General features: G+C 42.4%; 1 protein-coding gene across 1 annotated transcript in view; it reads left to right on the forward strand.

Annotated features, from left to right (window-relative positions):
- The window catches only part of SLC6A19 (solute carrier family 6 member 19), a 31,412-nt gene that overhangs the window by 6,632 nt on the left and 11,882 nt on the right, over positions 1-12,898 (forward strand). The window contains exons 2-8 of the mRNA XM_068147456.1: positions 761-901; positions 2,631-2,768; positions 5,092-5,273; positions 6,044-6,154; positions 7,244-7,356; positions 10,437-10,565; positions 12,290-12,446. Of these exons, the coding sequence (XP_068003557.1) occupies positions 761-901; positions 2,631-2,768; positions 5,092-5,273; positions 6,044-6,154; positions 7,244-7,356; positions 10,437-10,565; positions 12,290-12,446 (971 nt within the window). The remainder of the gene's footprint in view (positions 1-760; positions 902-2,630; positions 2,769-5,091; positions 5,274-6,043; positions 6,155-7,243; positions 7,357-10,436; positions 10,566-12,289; positions 12,447-12,898) is intronic.

The following is a 12,898-nucleotide window of genomic DNA, read 5'->3' on the forward strand; positions in this document are numbered from 1 at the left end:
AAACCTGAACTGTTCATATAACAGTTTTCTTTCTTTTTTTTTTTTTTTTTTCATGTACTTATATACTTCACTCCCCATGATTACAAAGGTAAAGACTTTTTGTAATGATAACCATAATTCCAGTGCAATTTTCAAGCATTTGACTCTGTGTTTTGGTATCCTACTGGAGAGTTTTGTTTTTTTCTCCACATTAGAGGTACACTTTACTCAGGAAAAAAGAATTAAAAGCCAAAATGTCCTATGCTAACCATATTTGTCATAACTAAAAACATTTGAGCCCTGAACTTCAGATGTCTTCTACTCAGATGTTCCTGGGAAGTTATTAGTTATTTTATTTAATAGGGTCCTGCCTAATGTTTCAAGGGATCTTGCTTAGCTCATTCAGCTGCTTCATGTAATTGGCATGATTCACAATTATAAAAGCCATAATCTTTTGTGGGCAAAAAGAAATTAATTCCAAGAAGGTAACTATCTTTCCTCCACTTGCAATCCAGAGGTGGCTTCTTCGAAGTTTAACCTTGGGAGTACATAATTTGTGTTTATGTTTGTCACTCGGAAAGAGTAAGAACTTGAAACCACGCACATGATGAGGTTCCCTGCTTGGGCAACCAGGAAAAAGCATTGTTCAGGAACTGGAGAAGGGTTTCCACAAATATGCTTACAATTCCCTGCTCTTTCAAAACCCCTCAAAACTGAAGTCTGTGCTTTATTGTAGTACTTCACTGATGAGAAATATTTTTTTGTCCTTTATCAATTTCAGGAGCCTTCATGATCCCTTTCCTGATTTTGCTAGTCCTGGAGGGTATCCCCCTGCTTCATCTTGAGTTTGCCATCGGGCAAAGGCTGAGGAAAGGCAGTGTGGGTGTCTGGAGTTCTATCCACCCTACCTTGAAAGGGGTTGGTAAGTCCAAAGAGGATATAAAAAGCTACCCAAGAAAGCACAAATCTCTGAACTGATAATATTAAGAGCAGACCTTCAAGATCTTGTTCTGATGTGTCATAGAGATTCCAGGGTCTATTCCTTTTCCATTCTCACTAACTCAATTATTGGGTTGCACTAATCTTGATAAGGCACTACAACAATTTTGTGTCCACGTGCCCAGGGACTATGTGTCTGGTTAAAACCTTTCTCTAATTTGAAACATAGAGCTTCATAGATATTTTCTGTATTGTTGATATTGGCTGGTTTGTTCTATATCTGTTCTGCAGATAAGCCAGCTGAGTATTTCCCTAAGCTGGTCTACCAAACTTCAGCTTTCATATATCACTTTCTTTCATCTGAGAGATGTACCATGCTAAAATCCATAGAAACAGAGTTTTTTTTCAGCGACTATTTCACATCTGTATTAGATTTCTGAGTATGCAAGCACTCTATTTGTCAGTGTAGTAAAAGTATCATGATGCACACAGCATTAGAAACTTTGTAGCTGCATCATCACACAGGCAATATAGGAGGTGTCACCTGAACATCAGGAAACACTTGGGAGGATGACTAAGTACCAGGCACAGGTTATCCATACAGGCTGTGGAAGTGTCCATACTTAAAAGATATTCAGAATCTGACTAGACATAATCCTGGGCAACTGGCTGATGATGGCAATGTTTTACCAAGGGTTTGGAGCAAAAAACTTCCAGAGTGCCCTTCCCACCTCAACTATTCTGTGATTATAATACTTGAAAGGGAAGAAACACTGCCCATCAAGACTGTTGTCATCTACTGTGTCTATAAATCAGTTACCAAAGATTTTTTTTGTCACAGAATGATAGGGTTTGGAGAGGACATCTGGAGATCATCCAGTCCTATCCCCCCTGCCTGAGCAGATTCACATAGAGCAAGTTGCACAGGATGGTGTCCAGACAGGTTTTGAATTACTCCACCACCTCTCTGGGCAGCCTGTTCCAGTGCTCTGCCACCCTCAAAGTAAAGAAGATCCTCCTCATGCTTAGATGGAACTTCTTATGTTCAAGTTTGTGCCCATTACCTCTTGTCCTGTTACTAGGCACCACTGAAAACCATTGCATCTGGGATTTTCCAAACTTCTTCAGCATGTGAGAACCCTCAGAAGCTACTCATTAGTTTTTACTGGTGCCAGGGAAACCATCAGAAATTGATTGCTTGGGAGCAAGTGGAAAAGAAGAGGTACCAGGAGAAGTACCTTTCTGCAGGCTGTGCCTCCTTGAACCTATCCATCCTATACCACAGAGATTAGCAAAACACATCTGCTGATCTCTGCAGTGACATTGTGGAAGGGAAATTTAGGCAAAATCCCAAGTGAATTGAGAGTTACATGTACCAAACATCCCAAACTCATAGAAGTCTGTGAACAGGGTTGTGTAGCATCTGTATGAAGTCAGTCCAGTCACAATTGTGACTCCTAAGTAAGTGTCAGCTTCAGTCCCAGAGCATTTTGACGCTGTACACCTATGCAGGACTAACCTGTCAGAACTTTAGGTAACAAATCCACAGTGATTAAACCTACATTCAAAACAAAGAGAGGATCAGGAAAGGCTGTGAACCATGGAATTAGGGTGATGAGGAGAGTAGATAAAGTTTAAGGCTCATATAATTTATTTTCATGTATCCTACAGGCTACAAAAATGTACACTGTCTTCTGATTATTTTTTTTCAGGTATAGCAGCAATGTGTGTATCCTTCCTGGTGGGTTTATATTACAATACTATTATTGCCTGGGTAATGTGGTATTTCTTCAACTCCTTCCAAGAGCCCCTGCCTTGGAGTAGCTGTCCTCTCAATGACAACAGAACAGGTATATTTCATGAAAAACTGTATTTTGTGGTGAAGGACATTTTTCCATTTCTAGCCATAAGCCCAAGTGGGCCTCTTTCTCTAAGACAACAGTAAGGCATGCTAGTCCTCTTGGGAACATTGTGTTCTGTTAATACTCTTTAATATCTTCATTGATAATCTGGATGAGGGGATTGAGTCGGTCATCAGCAGATTTGCAGATGACACCAAGTTGGGAGCAGTTGTTGATCAGTTAGAAGACAGAAGGGCTCTGCAGAGGGACCTCGACTGCCTGGACAGATGGGCGGAGTCCAACAGGATGGCATTCAACAAATCCAAGTGCCGGGTGCTGCACTTTGGCCACAACAACCCCATGCAGAGCTACAGGCTGGGGTCAGAGTGGCTGGAGAGCTGCCAAACAGAGAGGGACCTGGGGGTGCTGATTGACAGCCACCTAAACATGAGCCAGCAATGTGCCCAGGTGACCAAGAAGGCCAATGGCATCCTGGCCTGCATCAAGAATAGTGTGACCAGCAGGAGCAGGGAAGTCATTGTGCCCCTGTACTCTGCATGGGTTAGGCCACACCTTGAGTACTGTGTCCAGTTCTGGGCCCCTCAGTTTAAGAAGGACATCGAGACACTTGAGCGTGTCCAGAGAAGGGCAACAAGGCTGGGGAGAGGCCTTGAGCACAATCCCTATGAGGAGAGGCTGAGGGAGCTGGGATTGTCTAGCCTGGAGAAGAGGAGGCTCAGGGGTGACCTCATTGTTCTCTACAACTACCTGAAAGGTGGTTGTAGCCAGGAGGGGGTTGGTCTTTTCTCCCAGGCAACCAGCACCAGAGCAAGGGGACACAGTCTCAAGCTGTGCCAGGGGAAGTTTAGGCTTGAGGTGAGGAGAAAGTTCTTCACTGAGAGTCATTCGTCATTGGAATGTGCTGCCCAGGGAAGTGGTGGAGTCACCATCCCTGGAGGTGTTCAAGAGGGGATTGGACATGGCACTTGGTGCCATGGTCTAGTCATGAGGTCTGTGGTTACAGGTTGGACTCGATGATCTTTGAGGTCTCTTCCAACCTTGGTGATACTGTGATACTTGTGTTTTGTAAAAAATCACACTACAGGTGATCAGTGCTTAACCATTGAGACAAATGTTGACTTTTTACATTAAATTTCAGGACTGATTTTGACAGATGTGTTCACATACAGAGTATTCAGCAGGTGCAAGTCTAGCATAAACACTGCTATTTTCCAGATTCAGACAATGTGTTCCATCCATCTCATCATAGAAGCATAGAATTGTTAGGGTTGGAAGGGACCTCGAGAATCATCTGGTTCCAACCCCCATAGATCTCTCTTAGCATATTGGGGGGGAAAAAAGGAAAAAGAAAAAGAAAAGAAAAAAAAAAGCATATTCCATGTGAAACACCTGCATTTGTCAGTGTCACAATAGTCTGTATCTCCTTGAAGACTGTCCTGCTTTCTCAGTATCACAATAGTCTATAGCTCCTTGAAGACTGCTTGGTAGCAGCAGCTTTGTTTTCTGTAGTTAGCCCTGCATGAAGCAGGGTTTTTCAGGGTGGGTCAGTCCTTCAGAGACCTTTGCTCCTCTCCTCCCAGAATAATTATATAAAGCCTCATATAAGGCCAAAAGAGGGCAGAAGGCAGAGGTCAGCACACAGCAGAGAGCTGAGAATCCAACTTGAGCCGACAAGACCTTGAACAATGCCCCATAAAAGAGAAAAACAAAGTGTTGCTGATCCGAAGGGGGTGTGGGAGGGGAAGAGCTGCCTGGCTGCAGGAAGATGTGGGCCACACTCCATCAGACAAGGAAGTTCAGGATGTGGAAAGCCCAAAGTTGTTTGCTTGCTTGTTTTTTGGTTGGTTGTTGTGTTCTTAAGAAGAGATAGGTAGTGTGCAATCATTGAAAAACAACTCCCTGCCTCTTCTATAAAAGGAAAAAAAAATAATGACATGCAATTGTGAAATCCTCTCCATGCTTGCTTTGGTGCAAGAAGCTTAAACCCTCACATTTTTGTAGGGGAAAAAAAAAAGGGTCTTATAAAGATAAAAGTCTTTGACTGTTTTAAAGATTTTATTGATGTGATTAATCAACAGAAACAACAAATTGAATCACTAGAAAAACTAATAAAATTTGTATTTAAATCCATGCTAAATGATTACCTTTTAAACCTCTCATCAGCCTCTAAGAATCTGAAATTTCCCAACAACAAAAAAAGTATTGATATTAGGCAGTACAATTTAGAACACTGGTGTTTATTATTAAACCTCCTACTCGTTGTTCAAATACATAAAAGACATACAGAATGAAAACCATTTTGTGGTTACAGATTACATAGAAGAGTGTGCCAAGAGCTCTCCTGTAGATTATTTCTTCTACAGAGAAACATTAAACACCTCCACTTCCATTGGCGATTCAGGCTCTATACAGTGGTGGCTTCTGTTATGCTTAACATGTGCATGGAGTGTACTGTACGTGTGCACAATCAGAGGCATCGAAACAACAGGAAAGGTACCCTGGTTTTTTGCTTGTTTGTTTAGTTTGTTTTTAATAAGATGATATTCCTTGTGCTGTATTTATGTATTTAATTTATGCATTTAATCATTCATACATTTAATCACACCGTGCAGACTGCCTGTTTCTTGAGCAAGAGCACGTCTAAAAGTTCATGTGTCATCTCTGGTGTTGCTTTTTGAAGAGGGAAGCTGAATGAAATGGGAGCTGATTTGATTTGATTTATGTGGAAATTTTTGTGAGCAATTCATATTCCATGTCCTTAGAGGTCCTAGTACAACATTCTTTAGGCATTATCACTTTAACATTAACATTAAATGCAGAATCAAGGAACTCTGTCTTTTTGCTGTGACCATTCTCTTCAAACATACATTCAAAGATTTCTTTCTTTCTTAACATCATCTCTAAAAGAGTGATAAATATTCTGCTGCCCTATAGAGCCAAAACTTGTACTGGCAGCATCAACCTGATCTCAGGGTGCATATAATTTTTTTATGCTGCTGTTGAATGATCTGAGTTGAATTTAAGCAATGATAATTTGTCTTTTAAACAGAGCACCATACCTGTAAAAATGTTTAGTGTCAAAATGCAATGCACATGCTCTTCTCTTCAAGGTTTCTGCAGTGTACTAATGTGACTTGCTTGAAACTTGCCATTATTGTTAGTCACAGTGCCTTGTTTATTCCCCTCTTTTCTTCCTTGCAGTGCTGTTTTCATTCCAGTGTTGTACTTTGCTTAGGTGTTTTGTGTGCATGCTTCTTGTGCAGGCTGTTTATATAACATCAACCCTTCCATACGTTGTGCTTACCATTTTTCTAATCCGGGGACTGACGCTGAAAGGATCAACAAATGGAATTGTGTTTCTCTTCACCCCCAATGTAAGTCACTGTGTGATTCCTGCCTTAGTGAAACACGATGGAGTTATCTCTGTAGCTAACAACCAATTGAAAATTAGTCCCCTGCATTGATGCTTTTCTAGCTACCTCTCAGACACCTTTAAAATTTTGACTCTGGGAGATGAATCTTTTGACTGAATGTAAAAGAGACACATACACATTCTCTTTCTCACACACCACCAAAATGTTATCCAAAAAATTAGAAGGATCATCACAGAGCAATGCAATGAGGTTGCAGCAAGGGACCTTGCTTTCTTTCCCTGTATGCTAGGTAAGGATCAGTCTGACTTCAAAGCACAAATTGTCCAGGTGGGTCCAGAACCCACCTAATCAGGACTGCCATATGAGCAAAATACCTAAGAGGATGGTTTAAATATAAAGAGCTTTTAAAGAAAATTAAGAGAGGGTTCATCTTCCTGAGAAGACCTCTAACATTCTCTGTGTGTGTGTGATTCTGTGAATAAATAATCATTATTAATGGTCGATGATAAATGCCTCTTTGGGAAACAGGCATGGCAGCTGTCAGCTATGGAAAATAATTTGTTTATCAATTTTCAAAATAGGTGTAGAAAACCTACATCTAGGTTTTCTTCTTAAAAAGAAATATAAAGTATTTACTTATTTGTTAACATTCTTCAAAAATGGTGAGCTCTGCAACTAGCTGAAGGGAGGTTGTAGCCAGGAAGGGGTTGGTCCCTTCTCCCAGGCAACCAGCACCAGAACAAGAGGACACAGTCTCAAGCTGTGCAGGGGAGGTTTAGGCTGGAGGTTAGGAAGAAATTTTACACAGAGAGAGTGATTGCCCATTGGAATGGGCTGCCCAGGGAGGTGGTGGAGTCACCATCACTGGAGGTGTTTAAAGAGAAACTGGATGGGGTGCTTGGTGCCATGGTTTAGTTGATTAGATAGTGTTGGATGATAGGTTGGACTTGATGATCTCAAAGGTCTTTTCCAACCTGGTTAATTCTGTATTCTGTTAATATTCATGGTTTAATTTGCATTTTAAATCCCTCATATTCATTCTAATTATCAGTGTTGCATATGCTTAAAGCTGTGTGTCTGTTGCCTCAGGTGACTGAGCTGGCTAACCCGGTGACATGGCTGGATGCAGGTGCTCAGGTGTTTTACTCTTTCTCCTTGGCATTTGGAGGCCTCATTTCATTTTCCAGTTACAACTCTATTCAGTAAGTAGCCAGGCAAAAGCCAAATTTTTCATGAATATTTTGTTCTTCCAAATGAAGTATGTCCACTTCTGCCTTACCATTACACAGTAATGACTCAGGACTGGGACGCCATCCCCTCGGCATGTAAGGCACATCTCTGACTGATCCTAGCTCTCCCACAGGTCAAGATTTCAGGTCCCAGTGTTGGTTGGCTTCCTGCAGAAAGATGTGGTGATGCAGACTAGAAAGAAGGGGACTGGCTGCCCACCACCAACTTAGGAGCAGCAGCTTTCCTTGTAGGAGTGCTCAATGCAAAACATTGCCTTTGTCTCCACACTGGCAGAGCAGAGAACAATTTACACACAAAGCAATTTACAGACCAAAGTTTAAATCTTTTGCTTAGAGGTAAGAAGCTAAGCCCAGGTGTTTTGCAATGGGGATTCAGTTTTGGTTCCTTCCTTTATATATTTGATGGGGCCAGAAAAAAGATGGAGTACTGCATCCAGTTGTGGAGCCCCTATTAGAAGAAGGATCTGCAGGTGCTGGAACGTGTCCAGAGAAGGGCCACGAGGATGATCAGAGGGCTGGAGCACCTCTCCTATGAGGACAGACTGAGAGAGTTGGGGCTGTTCAGTCTGGAGAAGGGAAGGCTCCAAGAAGACCTTATTAGGGGCTACAAGAAAGCTGGGGAGGGACTTTTTAGGGTGTCAGGGAATGATAGGACTAGGGAGAATGGAGCAAAACTAGAAATGGGTAGATTCAGATTGGATGTTAGGAAGAAGTTCTTCCCCCTGAGGGTGGTGAGACACTGGAACAGGTTGCCCAGGGAGGTGGTAGAAGCCTCATCCCTGGAGGCTTTTGAGGCTGTGAGCAAGCTGATGTGAGGTGTCCCTGCCCATGGCAGGGGGGTTGGAACTAGATGATCCTTGAGGTCCCTTCTAACCCTAACAATTCTATGATTCTATCACCCAGGGTATGACCCAGTCAGCAAATTAGGACATGAGGTATTTTACACCAACCCTCCCCAAATATGGCAGCAACTACCAGTGCCTCTTGGTGCCTACTAGTGTCTCTTGAAAGGCAAACTGTGCAGCATTCTTTGAATCAAATGTTTCTTGTAAATGTCTTTGAATTAAATTTGTAGTATTTAAGTTGGTCATCTGTATGTTTCAGTTTTGGCTCAGGTTTGACCACACCATACTGGCATTTGTGTCACTGATGAAATTCCTTGCCACCACTCTTGATTTCAGATGCTTTTCAAAACTTCTTCTCCTGGAAGTTTGGGTCCCTACAAGTCTGTGTGAGGTGGCAAGCCTCAATCCAGGTCCAAGTCACTGTACCACAACTGAGAATGTTTTGCATCTTTCCAAAAGATCCAAAAGAAAAGGAGCAGTGTCCTTTTCCTTTTCCAGCACACAGGGCTGTGACACCAGGCCATGTTTCTTCAATGCTCAATCATTCATGATTCCTTAAGGAGGAAAGTGCAGAAAGTGGAGTGATTCCCATGGAGATATAAGAAAAACACTTGCAAATGCCATAGTGTTACAGCGTGGTATTGTGTCATCTGAAGCCCAGCACCAGCTGGACTGGGTTTGAGTAGTTCTGCTCCCAGATGGTTTGGGAGTATAAATACCTCAGGAAATACTGAGAGGTTTCCAGGCCATCAGAGATTCCCTCATCCATAACCAGTATGAGCTTCAGTGTTTTACTTTGAAGACAATAAATATTTTTATCAAGCCTGTCATCTAGAATCTCATGTTATAGAGAAAAAATGACATAAGTCAGGAATATGTGCATTTGAGTGCAGGTCCTTCTGCCCACTACAGCCCTGTTTGCAGTGCTATAAATGAGGAAAGATGGCAGTGCCAAAGGTCTTGGCTGGACAGGCTTGTTATTCCTCTTGTCTTGAAGGAGATCATAAAATTAAATACAACATCAGGTTAATCTCAACAGTGCTCTCTGGGCCAAGAGAAATACAATATCTAGAGTTTTACAGCCTTCTCATAAAACCATTAACTAATTTAGCACTGATTCCTTATCTTGTCATTCAGATGAAAGTATCTTTCTGGTTTTGCAATTTTTTTCATCTTAGCACAGCTATGTTGGCAAGCACCTGCAGCAGAGAACCCTCTACTCTAGCAGTTTAACTTTCATGATGCAATAGCTTGTCTGTCCAACTTTGTCATAGAATTGTTATGGTTGGAAGGAACCTCAAGGATCGTCTAGTTCCAAATCCCCTGCCATGGGCAGGGACACCTCACATTACAGCAGGTTGCTCACAGCCACATCCAGCCTGGCCTTAAAAACCTCCAGGGATGGGGCTGCTACTACCTCCCTGAGCAAGCTGTTCCAGTGTCTCACCACTCTCATGGGGAAGAAGTTCTTCCTAACATCCAATCTGAATCTACCCATTTCTATTTTTTTCCCATTCCCCCTAGTCCTATCATTACCTGACACCCTAAAAAGTGCCTCCCCACCTTTCTTGTAGGCACCCTTCAGATACTGGAAGGCCACAATAAGGTCTCCTCAGAGACAGCAAGATGTTCCACTATATTTCCAAAACTTCAGGACATCTTGAAAAACCTTCTGTCCTAAAATCAAACCAAGCAGTTTTCAAGTGCCTTTAGCTACTGCAACTTCACTGTGTCAAAGTTCTGTGGAAGATTTGGCCATTTTTTCCTTCTCATGTATATGAATTCAAACTCTAATCTTCTACCTTGCAGCAGGAGACCCAGCAGCTAGGAAACAGCTTATGCCAAAGTGTGTCTACACATACAGACGGAAAGCAGGAGACATACTTTTTTTTCACTTCATTTTTCACTTTCTATGAGCTAGACAGAAACAACTTAGGCAGTTTTTCTTTATGAGTAGGATTATTTGGCTGGGGGAGGGGAAGAGGGGGGGGAGCATAGCTATTAAATTGTTTAAGGCACCATGTTTTAATTCACTAAATCTATTGTTTACAGCCATATTTGTATATTCTTAGAGACCATAGTGATGTATCTATGCATCTGTAGACTACTTCTTTTTATTAGTCATGGTAGCCAGTTTTAGTACTTATTCTGGGAAAGTGTCTGAAATTCATTCTTTTTGAATTTCAGCAATAACTGTGAGAGAGATGCCTTGATTATATCAGTGATCAATGGCTTCACATCTGTCTATGCAGCAACTGTCATATACTCCATCATTGGTTTCAGAGCCACAGCAAGATATGATGACTGTTTTGACAAGTAAGTTATGGGTGGGGTGTGTGTGTGAAGGAAATCCAGGGATGTATTTGACTGAAGCAGCTCTGTTGGTCTGAATCATATAGTATTATTTCTGAATCATATAGTATCAGCCCTATAGGGAATGATAATTATTTGAGCCACCTTATTTCTTGAGGCCAATGGCATCCTGGCTTGCATTAGGAATAGTGTGGCCAGCAGGAGCAGGGAAGTCATTGTGCCCCTGCACTCTGCATTGGTTAAGCCACACCTTGAGTACTGTGTCCAGTACTGGGCCCCTCAGTTTAAGAAGGACACTGAGACACTTGAACATGTCCAGAGAAGGGCAATAAGGCTGGTGAGAGGCCTTAAGCACAAGCCCTGCAAGGAGAGGCTGAGGGAGCTGGGATTGTTTAGCCTGGAGAAGAGGAGGCTCAGGGGTGTCCTCATTGCTCTCTACAACTACCTGAAGGGACGTTGTAGCCAGGAAGGGGTTGGTCTCTTCTCTCAAGCAACCAGCACCAGAACAAGATGACACAGTCTCAAGCTGCACCAGGGGAAATTTAGACTCGAGGTGAGGAGAAAGTTCTTCACAGAGAGAGTTGTTAGCCATTGGAATGTGCTGCCCAGGGAAGATGGTGGACTCACCATCCCTGGATGTGTCCAAGAGGGGATTGGACGTGGCACTTGGTGCCATGGTCTAGTAGTCATGAGGTCTATGGTGACAGGTTGGACTTGATGATCTTTGAGGTCTTTTCCAACCTTGTTGATTCTATGATTCTATGCTCTTTCTGCTATGTCTGATGTCAAATCCCCAAAGACCTCCTGACACAGCAGCCAAACTATGAAGTTCTGCCTTGGAGATAACTTTCAGTGAACCACTGAAAGCACTTCTCACTTTAAGAAAGCTCCCTGAAACCAATCAGTTCTGGCAGTCCTGCAGAATCCTGACCGTAGCTGGATCACAATACAGGCACCTTAAGTACTGCTACCCTGTGTACTATTTTGGAAAATTATCCAAATGAATTCACTAAATTCTTCCCCATTTCAAGTCTTCATATGAAGCTCTACTAATCACTCAAAAATTGTCTAGAAACTGTGGGGGAGAAAGGAAAAAAACCCACTAAAAATGAAGAATTGCCAATAATTGATGCCTGATGAGCTGACGTATGCCATAAGGGTAACACACTTTGATCTTTGTGTCAGCTCTGTATTTAGGTTGCCTTCTGGGGAGCTTAATTGTCTCATCAAGGGTACCTAAATTTACCAGAGCAAACCAGACTCTGTTCTAACTGAGGCTGCCAGACTCTGTAACTTCCAGTGCAGTTTCTCCACATCAGCTCTAGAAGTGAATGATACATAACTGCAGACACATTCCCTGAAGCTGCCTAGTCTGGGAGCTGATGCACAGACTGCAGTGAAAAGATGAGCACCTAACCTTTGCACATCTCTGGCGTGCCCATCTATTTAACTGCTACCTGTGCTGTGAAAGACAGCATCAGACCCACCGTGGAAGAGGAAAGAATTACACTGGCAGAGTATTGCTGGACTTCCCAATTTCAAAACCCAATGCTGAGCCACAAAAACATTGCTTCCTTTGTCCCTCTATAGAAGAAAATGTGCTCTTAATAACTTGCTGCATTATGAGAAGGCATCCTGAGGATGCTTTAATAATTTAATCTTTCTAAAAACATTAAAATAAAATCATTTAATATTAACATAATTTGTTGTGGTTTGGTTTTTTTCAGAAATATCCTAACACTGATGAATGCATTTGACTTGCCAGAAGGTAATGTAACTAAAGATAACTTTGAACAAATGCAGCAGCTATGTAACATGACCGACCCAAATACTTTCGCAAGCCTGACATTTGAAACTTGTGACCTGGAAAGGTTCCTGAGTGATGTAAGTTTATTACCCTGACTCATATTGATACCATAAATATAATAAGGATGGCTAGCAATTGTTTAATTTCCTAACACTTCTTCGGGGGTTGTTGGGCCTTTATATATATCCATTGATTGGTTGTGAATGGCTTGGGATGCTCTTGGGCTGAAGAGGGACCTCGATCGACTGGACAGATGGGCAGAGTCCAACATGATGGCATTCAACAAATCCAAATGCCAGGTGCTGCACTTTGGCCACAACAACCCCATGCAGACCTACAGGCTGGGGTCGGAGTGACTGGAGAGCTCCCAAACAGAAAGAGACCTGGGGGTACTGATTGACAGCTGCCTAAACATAAGCCAGCAGTGTGCCCAGGTGGCCAAGAAGGTCAATGGTATCCTGGCTTGCATTAGGAATAGTGTGGCCAGCAGGAGCAGGGAAGTCATTGTGCCCCTGCACTCTGCATTGGT

This window comes from Melanerpes formicivorus, unplaced genomic scaffold (genome assembly GCF_026170545.1).
Source record: "Melanerpes formicivorus ecotype bairdi unplaced genomic scaffold, bMelFor1.0.p_v2 SCAF_15, whole genome shotgun sequence".
In the NCBI taxonomy this organism is placed as follows: Eukaryota; Metazoa; Chordata; class Aves; order Piciformes; family Picidae; genus Melanerpes; species Melanerpes formicivorus.